Source organism: Chiloscyllium punctatum, chromosome 24 (genome assembly GCF_047496795.1).
Source record: "Chiloscyllium punctatum isolate Juve2018m chromosome 24, sChiPun1.3, whole genome shotgun sequence".
NCBI lineage: Eukaryota > Metazoa > Chordata > Chondrichthyes > Orectolobiformes > Hemiscylliidae > Chiloscyllium > Chiloscyllium punctatum.
Window position 1 is genome coordinate 62,518,710 of NC_092762.1, and position 22,732 is coordinate 62,541,441.

Here is a 22,732-nt window from a genome sequence, read left to right on the forward strand (position 1 = left end):
GAACACAGCAACTCAGGAAATCCTGTCCCCACCTACACTTGAGTGGAATTACAGACAGAAACAAACGTTCTCCTTTGTACCCATTAACCCACAGCATAATGTTAAAGTTCCAGTGTTCAGAAAGGCTGCACAAGCACCACAGAGATGTAGGATGCAGCTAGACGGAAAATTTATTGTGTTAGATATAATTACATCAGTTGTTCTGAATATCCGAAGGAAACCGCGCCCCCTTTCCACCGCTACCCCCCCCCCCAGCCCCACCCAAAAAGGTGGAAAGTTGCAAGTCCACACCCAAGTGCAATGGAATTTTTGTCTTGGGCATGTGCAATTTTTCCAGGAGAGGTTTCAAAGTGTTAAGCACTTATTGAAACAGCAATACAGCAAAAGTGGAGTGGGGGTCATCATAGAATCCCTACAGTGTGGAAGCAGGCCATTCGGCCCATTGAGTCCACACCAGCCCTCAGAAGAGCACTCCATCAAGACCCAACTACACCCTCCCACCCACCCTATCCCTGTATGTGCCATGGTTAACCCACCTAGCCTATATATCCCTGTGGGGGAATTTAAAATGGCCAATCCACCTGACCTGCACTGTGGGAGGAAACCGGAGCACCTGGAGGAAAACCCAACCAGATACGGGGAGAATGTGCAAACTCCACACAGACAGACAGTCGCCCAAGGGTGGTATCTTGGAGTATGAGTGAAATGTGGAACAACAGCGAGGCAACTGTTTGAAAATGCAATTTCTAAAATGGAAAATTTTAATGAGATCCCAAAATGTCAAAACTTGCGTGCTAGAGTATATCTGACAGCGCTCCAATATATGATAAATAGGAGATACCCATGGGGTTTTTAGAGATGATGTAATATTGTATTGTCAGGCCAAGAGCAAACAAATTGTGCCTCAATTACATTTGTTTAGAAAGCTAAAGGTTGCCAAAAAAGGCTAAAGATCTATTGCTTTCTACAAAAACAAATTGAAAAAAATAAAGCTTTTGATTAACTAAATGAAAAAAAATGCAGTATCAACCTGGATGTCCTTTAAACCCTTGTGTCCTTAACCTAAAAATGAATAAACTCATCAATAAAAAGAACTACCAGGTCAAATCTGCTGGGACTCTTCATACTACAAGAGCAGCCACAAATGTTAGTGTGTAAAATCCTGTCTCAGGGTTTCTTTCGTGGCTTAACTGGTTAAGCCAGGACAATTGAACAATCCAAACAAGGAAAATCCCACGTCTGATCCTTAGGCTTTGCCAAGGTAGATGTGCTGCAATTGTCCTTAAGAGATTGGGGATTAAAGAGGAAAGTTGAAGACTATCCAGTCACCTCCGTTGGTATATAGATGCGTGGAAGTTAAGTGACACTGACTGAGCCCTGGTGATCAAATAGGGGTCCTTATTTTACCATGCACAGCAGGGTTGGGGAAAGATGTTGCAAAGGGCATTTGAAACCCATGGAATTGTAGGTCAATAAGGTGTCAATGACTTGAGAGGGGAAGAAAAATCATATGAAACAAAAATGAAATGCACGATCGCCTCCAGAAACAGAGTGCTACTTCACACTGCATCTTGATGGCATATACAGATGGCTGCTTCTTTTGGTGCAAGCTGGTCTTTATAATTTTGTGTCAACTCCCTACAGAACAAAATTCACTGGACTCAAATTCACCAACAATCAGAATATATATTGCTGAATTTTCATCGGTGTAAAGCATATAATCCTGGTGACTGCCTTTCTGAACACAGGCCTCAGTCCCTGTAAATTTAGGTAAACAGAGATTCGCTGAATTGCATTGGCAGAGCACCATAGTTGTCACCAGCATTCACAAACACCCCCATCTCATTCGGTAACCTGCTGCTGAGGATTTTGTTGTGCTCTTGCAAGTGCAAGGTCATTTCCTCCCGTGACAGACTCGAGAATGGACACTGCATGCAATTATATCGACCCCTGGTATGTTCCCACACAATTCGGCTGTTTGCAGATTGAGCTGTAATAAAAAAAATTGCAGTGAACAATACACTTGGTCAGAATTTACTAACAAGTGGGTATTACAAGCAGACCTGAGAAACAAAAATCACTTTTGCTATTGAAGGGTGGCAAAGCGTGGTGGAGGGTTAATAAAAACACAGCACCCTTATTTGATTCACAATGAATCAAAATTTAAATAGAGTCAGATATTATGAATCATAATTAATTATGTTTTTATTCTGCTGATGTTAAAAAAAGGTGTATGATCTGTATCAATTGAATTCTTCAAGAAAAAGTTAGGAGAACTCTGACAATTGGAGAGAAAAGAAGAAGAAAATGAGACTAAAAGAGAATAGAATGAATAAATATAAAACAGCACAAATATTCTCAACCAGGATGGAAAAAGAAAGCAAGTAGCAAGAGGCTGGGTAGAGGCTACTAGAGACAAAAAAGGTGATATATGCTTAGAGGCTTAGGGCAAAGCTAGAATACTCAATGAGTAAGTAAGTTATTTCAGTATTTATCAAGGAAGAGAATGATGACAAAATCTCAGAAGTAGAAAACATGGTAAGGGTAACGAATGAGGTTAATTTGATAGTCAGAATGTACTGAAAATGCTAGCCATGCGCAGGGTGAATAACACACCTAATCCTGATCGCTTAATTCCAGGTTGCTAACGGGAAGGAGGGCGGAGGTAACAGAAGGATTGCCATAACCTCTACCACATTTCACAAAGGTGTGCTGCCAGAGGATTGCCAAGTGGCAAATGTGACACCCTTATTCATGGGTGAAAGAATACCTGTAGGGACTACAGATTATTCAATTTTAGTGGGAAAGCTTTTAGAAATAATAATCAGGGTGCTGGGTGCTGTTTGGGGGGGGGGGGGGGGGGTGGGGTGGGTTAGCTTTTCAGTTAATCAAGAACAACCAGCACAAAGGCAGATCCTGTCTGACCAAAGTGTTTACATTTTTTGACGGAGTAACAAGATGAGATTGATGGAAGGAAAACCGTGGATGTTGTCAAAATGGACTGAAATAAAGTGTTTGTCAAAGTACCATTAAAAGGCTGTTTGAAACTAAAGTGAGCCTTAGTGATGCTCTTGTGCAATATCAACGTGGATAAAAAAATCTGGCTTGAAAGGATGGAAACAGTGAATTGTGGTAAATGGTTGTTTTGGAGACTGAAGGATGGTAGAGTAGTGTTTGTCAAGAAGATGTCCTAGGGACACAGCTTTTTTTGGATTTAACTTGCAAAGTAAGTTAAAATTAAAAAGTTTGCTGATGCCAAATATTGAAGATGATGTTACATGACTGCAACAGGACATGGATAATGTCAGCAAGATGAGTAAACAGCTGGTGCGGGGAACTTAACAGAGAATGGCGAAGTAGAGGGATATGAAGAAAGAGTGACAGAATTAATGGTATAATTCCAAACAGGGAGCAGGACAAAGGGATTTGGAGTTCATGCACATGGAACTTTGAGAGTGATATTGAAAGAGTGCTTAAGATGACATATGAGATTCTGGTCTTTACAAACCAAGAGGAGTACAATAGCAAGAAAGTTATGCTAAATCTTTATAAAACTTCAGTTTGGCCAGGCTGGTGCTGCTGAGCCACATCATATGGTACTTAACAAGAGTCGAGAGTGTGATGCTGGAAAAGCACAGCAGGTCAGGCAGCATCTGAGGAGCAGATGAATCGATGTTTTGGACATAAGCCCTCCCTCAGGAAACAAAGTCAACCACCATGAAGCAAATCATCACCTGAGATGATAGGTACTTGAAGGGGTCAAAGACAGAATTGGGGGAAGAACTACTGACTGGATTGCTTCACAAAGCTAGTATAGGCTCAGTGGGCTGAATGACCTCCTTTTATGCTGTTATAACTCTAAAGTGAAATATAGAACAAACAGCACAGATCTCATTTCAAGTTGATTGTGTTCTCATGACAAGCGAATAGTTCATATCAGTAAGATCAATGGACTGTAATGGTAAGAAAATATCATGGAGAGACCGAACAAAAACCAAAAACCATTGCAAAGGAATCTACCTAACATTATTCAATTTAACTGGCTCTTTTTACCCCATACATTTTGAAACTTGGAATTCTGAAGATGATTTCATTAAAATATCATTAGTTATAAAGCAAAAGGCATTTTCTTTTGAATTTTCACTACACAACGACAATTCACAAATTGCTTCCACCAGGAATTTAGCATTCAATTTGTAAAACCAGTAGCAAAATTAAAAATACAATTTCCATTGGAAAGACAAAAAACATAGCCAAAAGATTAAAATACATCTCACCTGCACTCTTTCTCCAGACCGCATTGGAGAATGGTAGACTTTCAGAGGGAATGTAAGACCGAAGACGTGTTGGTGTGGGACCTTGGGAGAGGCTGTAAGGTGCAGGGTGCACATATGGAATGAAGGGCCCAGGTACTGGAGTGGGCGCTTGGCTAGGAAACCTACTCAGGCTGGGTGTGGCGAACAGGGATGGTTCCAACAGTGAAAATGAATGTGGGGTTGCAGAGACCAATGGCATTGAACTTAGTGATGAGTGAAGAGTTGGTAGGGTACTTGGGAGTGGCATGAGTGACCTTGAATTTGATGCCTTGCTGATGGTGTCCATGTTTGCGACATTGCTATCCTTTTCAAGCTGCTTGATAACACTTTGAAATTTCATTGGCTCCACAGGGACTGGCTGTTTAACCAGAGTGTCTGATTCATTGGCAGGCAAAGGGCTTGGAGACTGTTTCTCTACTTTTTGAGGAAGAGCATTTGTTGCAGTGTTAAAACATATATGCATATGTTTGAATAGAGATCGATGCGTTCGAAAACGGAGTTTGCATGCTTCACATCTGTAAAACAAATTATTCTGAAAATTAGTCTTTGCTTCTTGGGTTTCAGAACTTTTAAACTCAAAAGTACCAAAACAAAACTGTAAAAATTTTAATGAAGGAGCCACAGTTCATTCTCAGTTCAGGATCAGAAAGTTATGAGCTTGAGTTCAATCCCAGAAACATAAGAACATAGATAGTAAGTTTGCTGATGACACCAGAATTGGAGGTGTAATGGACAGCAAAGAAAGTTACCTCAGATTACAACAGGATCTTGACCAGATGGGCCAATGGGCTGAGAAGTGGCAGATAGAGTTTAATTTAGACAAATGTGAGGTGCTGCATTTTGGGAAAGCAAATCTTAGCAGGACTTATACACTTAACGGTAAGGTCCTAGGGAGTGTTGCTGAACAAGGAGACCTTGGAGTGCAGGTTCATAGCTCTTTGAAAGTGGAGTCGCAGGTAGATAGGATAGTGAAGGCGGCGTTTGGTATGCTTTTCTTTATTGGTCAGAGGATTGAGTACAGGATTTGGGAGGTCATGTTGCGGCTGTACAGGACATTGGTTAGGCCACTGTTGGAATATCACATACAATTCTGGTCTCCTTCCTATTGGAAAGACGTTGCAAAACTTGAAAGGATTCAGAAAAGATTTACAAGGATGTTGCCAGGGTTGGAGGATTTGAGCTACAGGGAGAGGCTGAACAGGCTGGGGCTGTTTTCCCTGAAGCGTCGGAGACTGAGGGGTGACCTTATAGAGGTTTACAAAATTATGAAGGGCATGGATAGGGTAAATAAACAAGGTCTTTTCCTGAGGTCGGGGAGTCCAGAACTAGAGGGCATAGGTTTAGGGTGAGAGGGGAAAGATATAAAAGAGACCTAAGAGGTAACATTTTCACTCAGAGGGTGATACATATATGGAATGAGCTGCCAGAGGAAGTGGAGGTGGCTATACAATTGCAACATTTAAAAGGCATGTGGATGGGTACATGAATAGGAAGGGTTTGGAGGGATATGGGCCAAGTGCTGGCAGGTGGGACTAGATTGGGTTGGGTTAAAAGGTCGGCAGGGATGAGTTGGACCGAAGGGTCTGTTTCCATGCTGTACATCTCTATGACTCTATATCTTGGCATATTCAACACTGAGAGATTGCTTTTCTATCAGAAGTCTTTTGGATTAAAATTGAAGCCCTGACTTCATGGTGTTAAAGGTCTCATGACACTATTTTGAAGAGAAGGGAGTTCCCCAGTGTCTTGACCAATATTTATCCTCCAATTAACAATACTTCTTCCATCATTATTTCTTCCATTGCTTGTTGTGTTACTGTGCAACGGCATTTCCATTACAACAGCAAAGCACATTTAAAAATTAATACATCAGCTTTGAAACATTGAGGTTATGACTGAGCTATGCACAATGCCTAGTGGGTAATAACTGTTTTCAGATTTTTGCCACAGCAATAAACCAGAAGGAAAAATTTTGAAATTAGCTCAGGCTGACTTGTGCCAACAAAGAACAGTAACACATGGCATTGCATCGTTTAACTTCTGATGAAGTTCTTTCACCAGTTCTTGCACCAACCAACCACACTGCCTCGTGGCCGAACATTTCAACTCCCTCTCCCACTCTGCCAAGGACATGCAGGTCCTGGGCCTCCTCTATCACCACTCCCTTACCACACAACACCTGGATGAAGAACACCTCATCTTCAACCGCGGGACTCTCTAAACCCACTAGATCGATGTGGATCTCACCAGTTTCTTCATTTCCCCTCCCCCACCTTATCCCAGTTCCAACCTTCCAACGCATCACCGCCCTCATGACCTGTCCCATCTGTCCATCTTCCTTCCCACCTATCCACTCCACCCTCCTCTCTGAACTATCACCATCACCCCCACCTCCATCCACCTATTGCACTCTCAGCTGCCTTCCCCAACCCCCCACCCCCTCCCATTTATCTCTCCACCTTCTCGGCTCACAGCCCCATTCCTGATGAAGGGCTTTTGTCTGAAACGTCGACTCTCCTGCTCCTCAGATGCTGCCTGATCTGCTGTGCTTTCCAGCACCACCAAGTTCTTTCTATGCTGCCCAAAATACTTACCGTCAGGATGGTGTCAAACAGTTTAATTTTGTCACAAATTTTAATTTTATTTTGTCTTGCACAATTAGGTTATGTAGACATTACCCAAGCATTCTTTGGGGGCGAAGCAACAAAATGATATCAAGGCCAATGAAAAAAAATCACAAATGTTTGTTTAGTGACTGTGGTGGATCAGTGAGGCATATGGACTCCAGAGTCTATGTGGCGTTGCTGATTTTAACCAAGATAATGGCAGATACATCACACCTAACCTCAGACTAAGTCATTTATTCTTTTTTAAAATCTGCATTTTAGCAAACTAAAACTTTGTTCAAAAATTGGTTGAAATATGGGCATCTTTAGCTCGGCCTGCTTTTATCACCCATTCTTAATTGCTCTGGAGAAGGTGGTGGTCAGCTGCCGTCGCTCGGGAGATGGGGACATGCACTGTGCTGTGCGTAGGGGAATTTCAGGATTTTGACCCTGAGACAATGAGGGAACAACAAGATATGTCCAAGCCAGAATGGTGTGTAACAAAAGGGGAATTGCAGGAGATGGTGTTCCTGGGCATCTGCTGCCCTTGTCTTTCTGATGGGGGTAGAGGACTCTGAAAAGCTATTAGAAGACAGTGATTCAGCTCTCCAAGTCTGGAAGAAAGCAAGTATAAAATTTGTAATAACTGTTTGGTTAAAGTAAAACTCTGATGCTTCAGTACAGAAATGATCTTTTTGGGAGGATGGTATTAGCCTTGGGAAGAAACATACAAAAAACCCCACATTTATACAGTGTTTCATATACAGGTTCTCAAATTGCCTTACAATCAATTTTTAAAAAAAAACTGTAATCATTATTGAAATGTTGGAAACACAGCAACCAGGATGCAGATTATGGGATTATGCTGTGTGCAATGTGATAACGACTAGATAACATTTTGTGATGTGGGTGAAGGGATAAATATTAACTTGTACAAATAATTAAATCAGTAATTACACAACTCACCCTTTGATATAGGAGGCACATCCATGCTAACAAAACAACTCACACAATGAATGGAGTGAATGGATGGAAACATCCAATGAAAGGTAATAACTACCAAAGCCGCCTCAAGTCACCATATGTTGGCTGCTGGGAAACTGACAAATTTGGGCAAGTTCTGAAATAGTTGTTAACAGTACCGGAGCTGATAGTGTTTTCGGCAGTGTCAGTTTTTGTACAGTTATTAACTACAGGAGGAAGTTCCAAAGCATAGACTTCAGAATACCTCACTGATTGGAGACTTTACCAGTTTCACTTTCTGATTGCCTTCCATTAACGATCAGCAGGATGAATGGCTGACCCAAACCCTAATCTTCTTTAGGAAGATTAACTATGACTGAAATTAATGGAAGTTTTCAAGTTGGCAAGTACAGGGCACACAGGGCAAGCACTTATTGAATGTCATAAAATAACTGGTGTGCTAATTAAACTTTACATGATATCACTGTAACTGATACTTATAACAGTGTTACCTCAATTTATTGGTAGGGACAGTATTGTACTTTCATGATCTTAACAGGTTGACATTGAAAAGGAATGGTGGGATTTCAATCGACAAGATAGGTCTCCCTCATCTGTGCTAAAGTTGGATTCCAATGTCAAGGCATCTCACAGCAGCCAACATACAAGTTTCATATGTGCTGAGATTAATTCAATCTGTCCTAATGGTCAACTTACTTGAAATATCGATTAGGTTTGTGATGTACTTTCATATGATTCATTAGATGATGCATGCTGGAGAAAGACTGTTTGCAGTCATTTGTACAACATTTATACACTTTCCCTGAAAGGAAAACAGAATGGGATACAAAATAGCATATGTAGTAGTGTTATCATCATCATGACAGGTTAATTAGAGCAAACCCCAACTGCTTTCTTATAGTGGCCACTAAGGTTTGTAATAGTGAATACAGGTATCCCTCGCTTTTTGAAAGTTCACTTTACACCACTTCACTTTCACGAAAGACCTACTTTAGGACCTGTTTTCGCTAACTGAAAGAAATCCAAACAGGATTTTTGCTTTAACGAGAAAAAAGTGAAATTTCTCCTCACATAAATTAATACTTCTTCGCTTTATGCCATTTCAGCTTACGAAAGGTTTCATCAGAGCGCTCTACCTTCAGATAGCGGGGGATACAGATACCAACTAATTTGCTCTAGGAATTAATTGATAGGAAAAACTGAGCTGGAACAGAATTTCCAAACATGAATTAAATTATGAAAAATAAAAAGAAAATATCTCTTACCCAACTCCAAACTGAGCTCTGCTTGTAGAAAATGGTTTTGTAACATAATAGTTATTGAAAAAATGTTTCCTAAAACCACCTCTGTTTAGTTAGCTACCAATTAGGGATTGTTGCTGAGATTCCAATTGTTTATTAAATGACCGTTTTGGCAAGGCCAATTATAAGAAAACAGTTGTATAGTTAATGTTACATTGCTAAAACAGAAAATTACATAGAAACACAGGAACAGACCATTGAACCGCACCAATCTATGTTGGTCTTTTATCACTACATGAGCAGTCATCCCAATTCAATGTGGTCACTTTGTTCCAAAACAGTATGTCCCTTTCCCTTAACCATCTACTTAACCGATATTTAAACATTGACTTGGCTTGAGTCATGAATTTGGGAAGTGCATTTCAGAGGCTCACAGCCCTGTACAGAAAATACTTACAGCCTTTCCTATTGTCCATCATAAGTTAACGTTCCTGTTCCTGAACTGGAATCATGCTGCTTCTGCTCACTTTCATCATGTTTGTAAATATCTCAATCAAATCACCCTACAGCCTTCTCTGCTCAAATAATAATGACAATAGCCCAGTATTTCAAATCCTTTGAAATTTGTCTTGAGACAAATAGCAGCCATTAAATAAATATTCAATAGGATATAGGCACTACTAGCAGCATCAGTATTTATTGCCATTTCCTGTTGCCCTTCAGGCAGTGGTGGGGAGGAACATTTTTGAACCACTGTAGTTCATTTGGTGTAGGTAACCTCACAATGCTATTAAAGAAGACAGGATGATTGGTTTGGAGAGGAACTTTCTGATGGTGGTGCTCCTGTATATCTGCTTCCCTTGTCCTTGTTAGCAGACATTATAGGTTTGAAGTTGCTTTCTAAGGACCCCTTAGTGAATTTTTATAGATAGCTCATCTTGTAGATAGAACACAATGCATTTACTGAGCATCGACGGCATCACATTTACTCCCTCCCAGAGTCAAGAGAGCTGCTTTGTCCTAGATGGTGTCAAGCCTTTTGAATGTGGTTGGAACTGCATTCATCCAGGCAAGTATGGAGTATTTTATCACACCCAGAGTTCAGCCTTGTAGAAAGTGGACAAGCTTTGGGGACGTGGGTATACAAGTCCATACATCCCTGAAGGTGTCACAGGTGGATAGAGTGGTGCAAAAGACACTTACTTTCATTAGCCAGGGCACAGAATATAGGAGCAAGAAAGTCTTGCTACAACTTTGTAATCCTTGGAGTCAAGGCAGTGGAGGGTGGCAGGGAATCTGATTGAGTTAGATAGCGTAGTGAGAGAATCTTTTATCTTGTTGTGGATATATCCAAGATCAGAGGGCACAAGTTTAAGGTGAAGAGCAAGTGGTTTAGAGGAGATCAGAGGAAAAATCTTTTCACCAGAGGGTAGTAGAAATATGAAAGGTGCTGCCTGAGGCAGGTACTCTTGAAGTATTTAAGCAGCATCTGGTCAAGCATTTAAAATGACAGGGTACAGTAGGCTCAGGACCAAATCCTGCTTCATGGGATTAGTGTAGTTTGGTCCTGTTGAATGGCATAGACATGGTGAACTGTAGGTTTTCTTTCTTTTGCTGTATGATTCTAAACCCAAGAGTGGAGTCATTAATGCAGGATTCCGAACCCCTTCGGTAGCTATGATATGGATATGTCTTGTTACATTCCTAGTCCATGGCAAATCCCAGGATGTTGACAGTAGGAGGATTGTAACACCATTGAATGTCATGGGGCAATGGATTGATTTTCTTGTAGGAGTAGACCATTGCCTGGCACTTGTGTGGTGCAAGTGTTACTTGCCACTTATCAGCTCAAGCCTGGAACTTTTCCAGGTCTTGCTGCATTTGGCTTCAGTATCTGAAGAACTGCATATGGTGCTTAACCTTGTGTAATCTTCAAACATCCATTGCTGACTTTGTGATGGAGGGAAGGTCTTTGGCTGAAGATGGCTAGGCTGAGGAACTCCTGCAGAGATGTCCTGGAGCTGAGATGACTGACCTCAATCAACTACAACCATCTTCCTATGTGCCAGGTATGACTAACTGGCAGAGAGTTTTCCACAGAGCCCTTCTGAATATAATTTTGCTAGTGCTCCTGGATGGCACATTTGATCAAAGGCAGGCTTGATGTCAAGGAAAGTTACATTTATCTCACCTCTGGAATGCAGCTCTCTTGTCTATGTCTGAACCAAGGCTGTGATGGCCCCAGAGACTGAGTGACCCTTGCAGACCCCAGATTGAAGGTCAGTGAGCAGGTTATTGCTGAGCAAGTGCTGTGGATTGCACTGTTGATGACCTCTTGCATCATTTTATTTTGACTCTAATCACAGGTTGTGGTTCACACCCCACTCAAGAGTTATACACACGTGATCCAGGCTGTGGCGTAATCTAGAAAGCTATGGAACCTGAGAAGTCCACTTCACTGGAGATGTAAATCTAAAACCCACCTCGTCTTTTGAATGGAGGTGGAAAGGTTCCATTGTGCTACTTAAACAAGGGCAGGGAGCTCTCCAAATGTCCCAGTCAACATCCACTAACCACCTAATGAAGGGGCTGTACCTTAAAAGCTAGTACTTCCAAATAAACCTGTTGTGTGATTTTTAACTTTAACCAATATCTGTCACACAATACCTGGCAAATATTCCATTGCTTTGTGCAAGTTAGTTGATGAATGTTCCTATGCTACCACAATGACAACACTGTAAACATAGTTCATTTGTGGTGAAGCATTTTGTGACTGCCAAAGGTCATAAAAGGTGCTATACAAATGCTAATCCTACATTTCCTTCCTTAACTCAGCAATTTAGAATTTAAAAAGTATCTGGGCTTCCTTGGACTGAAACTAAAGAGTTAGAGGCGTTGACAATGCTATTACTACCAAACTTTTAACTGAATTACTAAGCTTCCTTCATGTGCCCAGTCTTGTTTGCTATTATAATCTGACAGTCTGCTCCAAATGCTGAGCTTCCTTGAGGAAGCCATCATTTCACATTTCTAGTTATTGCCAAGTTCCCATTTCAGCAGGATGTCTAGCTGCAAACTTTAGACCCACGTCACTCTCTTCCTGATGTTTCAGATTGTTCATAACTCCCACCCCATTGTCCAGATCTTGAACTCGATTCATTACAATCGGGGCTGTGGGGAGGGGGGGGGGGGGGGAAGCACTTCCTGCAGGGATGTTTTGTCAAAGTAAGCATCTGCTCATGGAAATTCCCACATCCTGCAGGAACCACGCGTTATTGTTCCTTCCTGTGTTGTTATTCTCACTATGCAGTGAAGGATGGACGTTTTCAATTAAACTGCTTCTTCCTCCACTGGTACACCTCCAAACTAATACTTAATAAACATTTCTTACAGAAGTACTGGTTTGACTAGGCACAGCTATTGGGCAAACATAGGGTATAAACATTGTGAATTGGACAGTTTTGAGATACTCCATGCCAATGCAAATAAAGTCCCATTGCTAAGTTTAAAAGGAAAACAAAATAGAGCCAGGTGTAGGAAACCTATGGAATTCTTTACTGCAGAGGGTGGTTGACAGCTTTTTACATAATTAAAAGGATCAAGGGTTATGGGGATAAATGTAGCTTAAGATGATCAGATGAATGGGAAAATGATTCAGTGGGCCAAATAGCCCCTTTTTGCTCTTACATCTTATGGTAAATCCGATGTCACATTAAAAGATCTGAAGGTATATGGAGTGAAACAGAGGGCTGAATTTCCCAGTCTTGGAATGACATGGACAATGGAAAATCAGTTGGGAAAATACAATGAGATCGGAAAAGTTAGATTCAAGGTGTCAACACAGAAAGAGTCAGATTTTGCACTGAAGGTTTCAACAGCGAGAGGAGTTCTCTCACTTGTCATGGAGAGAGGCCCATTTTCAAGCTTTAACATCTCATTATAACCTAATCAAGCAGCATCTATATGCAGTTTACTACTATCCCAAGAGGCAAGGAGAAAGTAGATGCTGACAATTCCCAATTTAAAGGTGTGAGAACATTGGTTCCAGATTACCCCTGACTTCTCTGGGTTTCCATCTTGGCCAGCAATGCCCAAAATCATGTGGCACATTCCATAGGCAGTGACTGTCTGCGCAACAGAGGTTAGCATTGGAAACACACTTGCCTTATCACATCATTATGGCCAGTGTCTGACTCAAGAATACAGCTCTCTACTTCAATGCTGCACTCTGCTGAGCACCAACACCTTGCCCTGTATAACTGTTGCCAGTGCTCAGAGACAAGCATCCATCACATGGATTGGAACACAGTGCATTGCTAGACTCTTAGGTCACTCTCTTAGCATTCACTGACTGTACACCTACTTGAGAAGCTCACAGCATCACTACTCTAAGCTTTTTGTGCAGTACAGCCTCAGTACTTTTGTTTGTCTTTTAGCGCAGACACAGAGCCAGACAGATCATTGTCGTGTGCTGGGATTAGTCAAGGAGGTAGACATGTTGCTGCATAGCAGCTAGCTACGTCAAGGGCACACCACAGCACATGCCAGCAGTTTATGCAGCAAACACACGCACGTATTTCAACCAAATGTTCAGGTCTCAACGTCAAAGGAGAGTAGTCTCCAGTCAAGCCAAAGAGGAAGGGTATCAGTCTGGAGTTAGTAGCACAGTAAGTCAAGGGCATGATCTTAATCAAGGCCTTAGACACAGACTGTCAGGAGTTCACTAACAATACAGATGGGGATTGGGCCACAGTCAGATCTGAATTTTGAATTGCAACCAGACAGCAGATTAGTGGTAAGTCAGTCGGGGAGCTGCACAGAGATCAGTCACGGGTCTTGTCACACATCAGTTGATACTGTCCTTCAAAATCAACTCAGAGTAGGCCAGTCCTGAACAAGGACAAGATACAATGCTGTGCTAGGCATTAGGAAAGAGTAGCACACCCTAGGATAAGGTTTTAGCATAGTATATCAATAAGGTAAGAGCCTCAGTAGCTTCATTCTAATTGCTGTAGTTACAACAATGGTTGATCAGAAAGGTGAAAGGCTAAAATAGCAATACATTTATGAACAGGAGTTTTCATTTGTAGCAAAGTGTCACCTGTGTCAGCTATGCAGTATGTAGGCTCAGAAGCACCCCTTTTTCACTGCCAATACATACTCGATATGTACTGTGATGGGCAATGGATGGGTGGCAGCAATTGACCTGTTACACAGCAGGGCATTAGGAATTGTACTGCAGGAGACAAACAGAGACAGAGAGAGACGGAGAGAGAGCGCGCGAGAGAGAGAGACAGAGAGCACGCGCGCGCGAGACAGAGAGAGAGAGAGCGCGCGCGAGGCAGAGAGACGGAGAGAGAGCGCGCGCGCGAGACAGAGAGAGAGAGAGAGCGCGCGCGAGGCAGAGAGAGAGAGAGAGAGAGAGCGCGCGCGAGGCAGAGAGAGAGAGAGTGCGCGCGAGGCAGAGAGAGAGAGAGAGAGAGCGCGCGCGCGAGGCAGAGAGAGAGAGAGAGCGCGCGAGGCAGAGAGAGAGAGAGAGAGAGCGCGCGCGAGGCAGAGAGAGAGAGAGAGAGCGCGCGCGAGGCAGAGAGAGAGAGAGAGAGAGAGCGCGCGCGAGGCAGAGAGAGAGAGAGAGAGCGCGCGCGAGGCAGAGAGAGAGAGAGAGAGAGAGAGCGCGCGAGGCAGAGAGAGAGAGAGAGAGAGAGAGCGCGCGCGAGGCAGAGAGAGAGAGAGAGAGCGCGCGCGAGGCAGAGAGAGAGAGAGAGAGAGAGCGCGCGCGAGGCAGAGAGAGAGAGAGAGAGCGCGCGCGAGGCAGAGAGAGAGAGAGAGAGAGAGCGCGCGCGAGGCAGAGAGAGAGAGAGAGAGCGCGCGCGAGGCAGAGAGAGAGAGAGAGAGAGAGCGCGCGCGAGGCAGAGAGAGAGAGAGAGAGCGCGCGCGAGGCAGAGAGAGAGAGAGAGAGAGAGCGCGCGCGAGGCAGAGAGAGAGAGAGAGAGCGCGCGCGAGGCAGAGAGAGAGAGAGAGAGAGCGCGCGCGAGGCAGAGAGAGAGAGAGCGCGCGCGCGAGAGAGAGAGGCAGAGAGAGAGCGCGCGAGAGAGGCAGAGAGCGGGCGCGCGAGAGAGGCAGAGAGCCGAGCCCGAGAGAGAGAGAGAGCGCGCGTGCGAGCCCGAGAGAGAGAGAGAGAGTGTGTGTGTGAGAGAGAGAGAGAGTGAAAGAGAATGTGTGTGAGAGAGAGAGAGAGAGAGTGTGAGAGAGAGAGAGAAAGTGCGAGAGAGAGAGAGAGCCACACATACACAAGTAAATGGATATGACCAGCTAAGATCCAGCAATTAACCAGTACACAAAACCCTGATTATCTCTCAGCTGCATTTCCACCTAAAGATCACTAGGCCCATTAAAACTGTAGCTTTCCAGTGTTAACTGGGTGGGACTTGGAAATGTCCCAGGTCTTTGTGCAATGCTTGCCCTAACACAAAGACTCCAGGCCCAGATAGAACTTATCTCAGGCTGTTAAGAGAAGCCAGGCAAGGCAGGAAGTAGCAGAGGCTCTGCTCGCTATTTTCCAATTTTCTCTGGCTTTGGGCGTGGTATCATGAGTGCTAATTCTACAATCTTGTTTTAAAAAAGGCAAAAAAAGAGATACAGTAAGTAATTAGAGGTTAACAAACCATCCCTCTGTGTTGGGCAAATTGTTGGAAAACATTTGAGGAACTTTGAGTTGTCACTTAGATAGAAACAGATCAGTCAAAGCATTGTGTATGACAACTGGCAGAATATACTAAATCACACAAAACGTTAATTAGATCATAGCGAGAATACACTGTGCAGCTCTGGCTAACAGATTACAGGAAGGATGTGATTACATGAGACCGGTACAGAGGAGACCCGTAAGGACATTTCCAGGAAATGTGAATTTTAGCTAGGAAGACTTATGTTGCAATGGAGGAGGTTGAGCAGATATTTAATTGAGGAGAGAAAGTTGTGAAGGGCCTAGGTAGCAGCCCTTCGCACAGAGGTCAATGAGCCTGGCCATAGCGTTTAATGTAGTTCGCAGATGGATTAGGGTGAGGATCAGAAAGAATTATTTCACCCAAACAATAATAAGCTTGAAGCCCACTGCCAGAAAGGGAGGTGGATATAGAAACGCTCACCAAAATTAGAAACTACTTAGGATAACCGACAGGCTCCAGACCAAAGGCTGGAAGGTAGGATTAACCTAGCTCTTTCGAGCCAGCACAAACAATTCGTGAAATATTCTCCATTTGGGTCATCAATTTCCATGATTCTATCACCAGTTTTGATCTACAATATTGAAAATGAGCCTCTTCCAGTTGTTAAAATACTAGCCTTCATATAGAAGGCCTTCTGTGCCTGACTTGTTACATTGGAATTCATTCAACACCAAAAGAAGGGTCACTGGACTTGAAACATAAACTGGACTTCTTTATTTAGAATTAAAATTCCTACAGTGTGGAAACAGGCCCTTCGGCCCAACAAGTCCATACCGACCTGCTGAAGAGCAACCCATCCAGATTCATTTCCCTCAACCCTATATTTATCCCTTGCCAATGCACACAACCCACATATTCCTGGGCACTATGGGCAATTTAGCATGTCCAATCCATCTAACCTGCACATCTTTGGATTGTGGGAGGAAACTGGAGCACCCGGTGGAAACCCACGCAGACACTGGGAGGAAGTGTAAACTCCACACAGAGGCCGGGAATAAACTACTTGGTCTCAGATCTTCAGCATTCACAGTCTTTATTTTTTTAAAAAAACTTAAAACCTTAGATAATTTTTCCAACTTCAGTTATCGGTTTGTCAGCCAATGCAAATAGGGCCCATCCCCATGCCACAATCAACCACCAAACTCTCTCAACATAGGTGCAGCATTCAAAATGGTTAACATTTTTCTGTACTAGTTTATACAGAAACAAAACATTGTGGATTGCAAACAGATCAAAGGGTACGAAGAAGCACCAAGGAAGTTAAGCCTGGGGTAGGAGAATGGGAAATGCTAATTGAAAGGAAAGACAATTCAGATTCTTAACTTTTGCAGGCACTTGGTTGATCAAATTATGGAAATTGTTAAAATGAGTTCAAATTTTGGCCTGAGGAAAACATGAATCTGAATAGACACGACGGTTGAAGAGATTGAGAATAAAGCTATTCCCGATTTAACTGGAGCAGTCTTGCAGGGTTGGACTGAATAAAAAAAAAGCAAAGACAGTCTTGGACAATGATCAAAATAAATAGAGTCCGAGATGTACAGCACAGGAACAGACCTCTCGGTCCAACTCGTCCGTGCCGACCGGTATCCCAACCTAATCAAGACACACTTGCCAGCACCCGGCCCATATCCCTTAAGCCCTTCCTATTCACATACCCATCAGTTGCCTTTTAAATGTTGCAATCGTACCAGCCTCCACCACTTCCTCTGGCAGCTCATTCCATACACGCACCACCCTCTGCCTGAAAAAGTTGCCAAATAACTAAATGTCTTCTTCCCTGCTCACCACCCACCTCCAAAGTTATTACCCAGCAATTCCCCAATTCATTATCACATCACTTATAGGCTTGCTACAATGACAGGAATGCAGCATTAACCAGAAGCAGTACAATTTAGCATTAAGATTTGAAAAGGCGGACAGAAATGTTATCATTGCGCCCTCTTGTGGCACAGTGGTAGATTCCCTACCCCGAGACCAGGAGGCTTGGGTTTAAGTTCTACCTGCTCCAGAGGTGTGTAATAACATCTCCGAACAGGTATTGGAAAAATAGACTAAATTTTAAAAGAATGTTTCATCTAATTAGATTAGATTACTTACAGTGTGGAAACAGACCCTTCGGCCCAACAAGTCCACACCGCCCCGCCGAAGTGCAACCCACCCATTCCCCTACATTTACCCCTTTACCTAACACTATGGACAATTTAGCATGGCCAATTCACATAACCTGCACATCTTTGGACTGTGGGAGGAAACCAGAGCACCCGGAGGAAACCCACGCAGACACGAGGAGAATGTGCAAACTCCACGCAGTCAGTCAATTGCCCGAGTTGGGAATTGAACCCGGGTCTCTGGTGCTCTGGCACTGTGCCACCGTGCTGCCCAATATGTGCTTCTTTAGAGCCTCAATTAGCAACTTAGGAACTAGAATTGGATTTTATCGCCACATGTACTCAAGTACAGGAGTACAGTGAAAAAAGTGTACAATGTCGCCATTCCCAATGGCATCTTAGGTACCTAGGTACAGAATCTTAGGAATAAAGTAGAAAAATGTTAAAAATTCAACATTAAAATCTTCCTCCAGTTGTCTGCCATGGGCCTGGATGTGGGCTCTTCCACCCTCACACTTGAAGGGTTACACCAAAACATCGACCTCTCCACCTCCTGATGCTGCCAGGCTTGCTGTGTTCTTCCAGCCTCCTGCCTGTGCACAGAGACAAACACCAGCAGAAAGCAGATAGACAGATGACACTACAGAACCGTATTGCCATTTTTCAGTGCCATCTTGCTCCACTGTGGGTGCTGCGAGTACGTGCTGGGCCGATCACATAATGCAGCTGCTGCTGCTGAAGCTGTTGGGACCTAAACCAGGCAGTGGGCCCAAAACCCCTCTACCTCCAGGAACACACACTCGCCTCCTTCCTCCACCACCATTAACCGAAGCACAAACTTTGCTCCTTCTGCTGTCACCGCAAGGAATAATCCTTGTATCAGACACACTGGACATCGACGAAGATAGGTGTATGTCAAAGTCTGGTCTAATCACAGAGTAGGTTCCTTCATGGGATATAATACCTTTGCTGAGGTTCATTTCAAAATTATCTTTGTGAATTCAGACATCACAGTTTCCCATGATGTTAGAAGGTGGTCAAAAGTAAAATTTAAAAATTGAGATTGACCTCAATTTGCATTAGTGCTCAGAAGGGTACAAAAAAATAGTTTTAAAATTAAAATGACTGAAAATAACCCAGGAGTCAGGGCTGTTGAAGTTCCTTCCTAGTCTTGCATGCCCCCTGCTGTAAGACTGCCTACACTACAAGAAATCCAAGGCAGCGTTTCTTTACCAAAATGATCAATACAGTTATTCAATTTAATGTTTGGTCTGTGTTACAGAGTGATACTAACAGGGCGGATTCAATTCTGGCACCAGCTGAGGTCACCATGAAAGATTCTCCTTCCCAACCTCTTTCCTCACCTGATTCTGGGTAATCCAAGATGGAGGACAGGAAAAAATTGTGACTGTTAAGAGCTGCTCCTTTTTCAGAATTGGACCTGGTTTCCTCAAATTCACAGAACAGTAATTACCGTTTTAGAAGTTGTTGTATTGTTTTGGAACTTGGTGGGGGATGGGAAACAAAAAAATCAAAGCAGTGGCACTTAAAAAGGAGGGAGACACACAAAGGCAGTGACCACATGGGAAAAGAATCAAACAGAGAAATAAATCTGCAGTGTTGTCTGACCCAGTAGCGAATCTGCACAGCTGACCGTTCTGCTGTTTGCTTTCAAGTATCTCTGGCCAATGGCGTCATCTAAGAAAAATTAACAAACAGCAAAATTCACAGTACAGCAGTTTAATGGCTTTTTAAAAGTGTAACGTTATAGGACTTGGGAGGTCATGTTGCAGCTTCACAGGACTTTGGTTCGGCCCTATTGAAATACTGCGTTCAAATCTGCTCTCCCTGCTCTTGGAAGGATGTTGTGAAACTTGAAAGGGTTCAGAAAAGATTTACAAGGATGTTGCCAGGGTTGGAGGGTTTGAGCTATAGGGAGAGGCTGAATAGTCTGGGGCTGTTTTCCCTGGAGCGTCAGAGGCTGAGGGGTGACCTTATAGAGGTTTACAAAATTATGAGGGGCATGGATCAGCTAAATAACCAAAGTCTTTTTCCCAGGGTAGGGGAGTCCAAACTTAGAGAGGGCATAGGTTTAAGGTGAGAAGGAAAGATTTAAAAAGGGATCTAAGAGCAACTTTTCCACGCAGAAGGTGGTGCTTGTATGGAATGAGCTGCGAACAAGAGGAAGTGGTGGAGTTGGTACAATTACAACATTTAAAAGGTATCTGGATGGGTATGTGAATAGGAAGGATTTAGAGATAGGGACCAAATCCTGGCAAATGGGACTAAATGTAGGATATCTGGTTGGAATAGTCAAGTTGGACCGAAGGGTTTGTTTCCATGTTGTATATCTCTATGACATGTGACTCCAGTCCCACAGAAATGTCACTGACTCTAAACTACCCTCTGAAAAGTTCCAGCTAGCCACTCAGTTGAATTGTAATATGGTAGGACAACAAATGCTCATTGTGTCAGTCACACCCAGAACACTTTATTATTCAGTAAACAAGCACACCTGCATCAACTGAAAATTCAGATGGAAAGTTGATGCGTCATGTGAGGTGTAGACTACCTCTCTACAGGTATGGTTAATGCTCCAGTTAGAAATTCCAAAGCAGCAGGAGAATACAGTGCAAATGAGGCTAATATAATGAGGAGTTACTTCTTCCAGGATCCTGAAGCAATGATTCCATTGCTTGGGCTACAAATGCATCCAAAGTCAGTTGGGGCAATCTGCAGCCATCAACTGTATTGACAACCTCTCAACAAGGAGAACAGCCTCAAACAAACAGGACCCCTCCTGATGAACACAGTCACGGAGCACAGTAGCGAGATGTGGAGAATTGAGTGAGGTAGAGGAATGTGCCTCTACATTATTCAAAATCCCAGTGATATGGCAAGCAAGGGCTACCATTTGATAAGTCCTCATAACACAACAAAATCATTAATTGGTGGATCAGCTGATGGCTATGAATGAAAAGTTGCAGCAGGGCTGTGTTCTCAACTGTACAGGTTTGTCTGTTCACTGCAAGCTGGCAATGCCCCACCAGGATACGGAGAGGCTTGCCGTGTTACAAGCCTCTCAGTCTAAGGGAACACCGAGTGTTCTACAGAATGTAAATTTCATTGCCCCTTTCGTGCTCAGCTAGTAGAGGTGGGGGTTTGACAGAATTGTGCCATCTGGGAGCTCCCAGTCAGAGCATAACACAAAGACAGTAGTTACCAGTTAACTGTTACATGGAGATGAAAAGATGGCTTGGTGCTTCTAATGGTGTCTGAACGTCATTCTTCAGAACTGGGTCTACCAACCCCTCTCGAGGAAGGGTCTAGAAAAGATAGCCTTATATATAGTGGCATTACTGCAAATCAGGCTGGAAGCCCATATACAGCAGAATCAGCCAACAGCAGGCAAGGTATGCAGAATAACCCAGAGAAGGTCTCGGACCATCAGGCTGCTGCTGGAGCAGTCAATGAGGAAGAGAGGAGCTGTGATATTAGATGGGAGCTCTAATGCATGGACATAGTCACCCTTACAGAGTACGCGTGAGGTAAATTTAAAAGCATGAAGGTGGTTATTTTTTTCTGCTGGAAAGGGAATTCTTGAGAAGACAGAATTTACAGTTCACTCTGCCATCAGAAACAAGCTTTGCCACCAGAAAGATCACTGTAATTTTATCATCGAATAAACAGAAAGGCAGAACAAGAATTGGGGTCTCATGGGCCACAGGTTGATGAAAGGAGGCAGCGTAGTAGGCGGTCATTGGACATAAATACATAAAACAAAGTTTGGGAATTAAGAAGCATTTCCAATAATATTCACAGTTTGCTACTGGCCAGTTTTGTTTTAGATAATCGAACCAGATTGCTCCTCTCATTTCTGGCAGTGCCCCCAGGTTGACCTTGCTGAAGCCATGTGACCATTTTTTAGTCCCCTCCTAATACTCACTTAATGCCTGGAGTCTCTCCAGCAAAATGCCTATATTATGATGTCACTGCCAGCCAACATTTGTTGTCCACCATAATTGCCCTCAAACTATATGACTTGCTAATTCATTTTAGAGGACAGTTAATAGCATGAACAACTGTGATCTCCTTATCTAAGGCAAGATATACTGGCATTAGAAGTAGTCCAGAGAAGATTCACTAGGATGATCCGGGTATGGAATGATTTTCTAATTAGGAGAGACTGAGTAGGTTGGGCTGCGGTCACTGGAGTTTAGAATAACTAGATATGATCTTATTGAAACATACAGGATTCTTAAGGCGCTTGGCAAAATGGATAAAGTAGATGAGTAAGGGGTCACCCAGTTAGGACAGAAACAAGGAAGAATTTCTTCTCTCAGGACAGAGAGCTGTAGAGGATGAATCATTAAAAATCAGATAATTTTGGTCTTGAATATTTTTAGTCAGTAAAATCATGGGCATAAGGCAGGAAAGCAGAGTGGAGGATGATCAGATCAGCCATGACCTCATTGAATGATCCAGCACTCAATGGACTGAATGGCCTACTTTGGCTCCAATGTCTCCTGGTCACCATGGAGATGCCCTTTATGTTCTAGATTTGTTAATTGAATTGGAATTCTACCAGTTTCCATGGTGGAACTTAAACCCATGCCCCTCAGTATTCAACAGGATTACCAGTCCAATGACATTATCACCACACCATCCTCTCACCCAGAAAGTTGGTAAATTCTGGGGAATGCATTCATTACTTTTGTTAACAGTGACAAGTGGTCAACACTAATG

The 22,732-nt window shown here is 43.1% G+C and overlaps 1 protein-coding gene across 3 annotated transcripts in view; it reads right to left on the reverse strand.

The window, feature by feature from the left end:
• Nucleotides 1-507: 507 nt before the first annotated feature.
• znf414 (zinc finger protein 414) overlaps nt 508-22,732 on the reverse strand; it is a 30,707-nt gene continuing 8,482 nt past the window's right edge. For 2 of the 3 annotated variants that reach the window (XM_072594025.1, XM_072594026.1), the window contains 3 exons: nt 8,603-8,708; nt 4,278-4,831; nt 508-1,990 (listed from right to left, as the gene is read on the reverse strand). In XM_072594025.1, the coding sequence (XP_072450126.1) occupies nt 1,767-1,990; nt 4,278-4,831; nt 8,603-8,708 (884 nt within the window). In that variant the 3' untranslated portion in view covers nt 508-1,766. Of the gene's footprint in view, nt 1,991-4,277; nt 4,832-8,602; nt 8,709-14,248; nt 14,412-22,732 lie in introns of those variants that run through there. The other variant, XM_072594027.1, reaches the window with a different exon arrangement.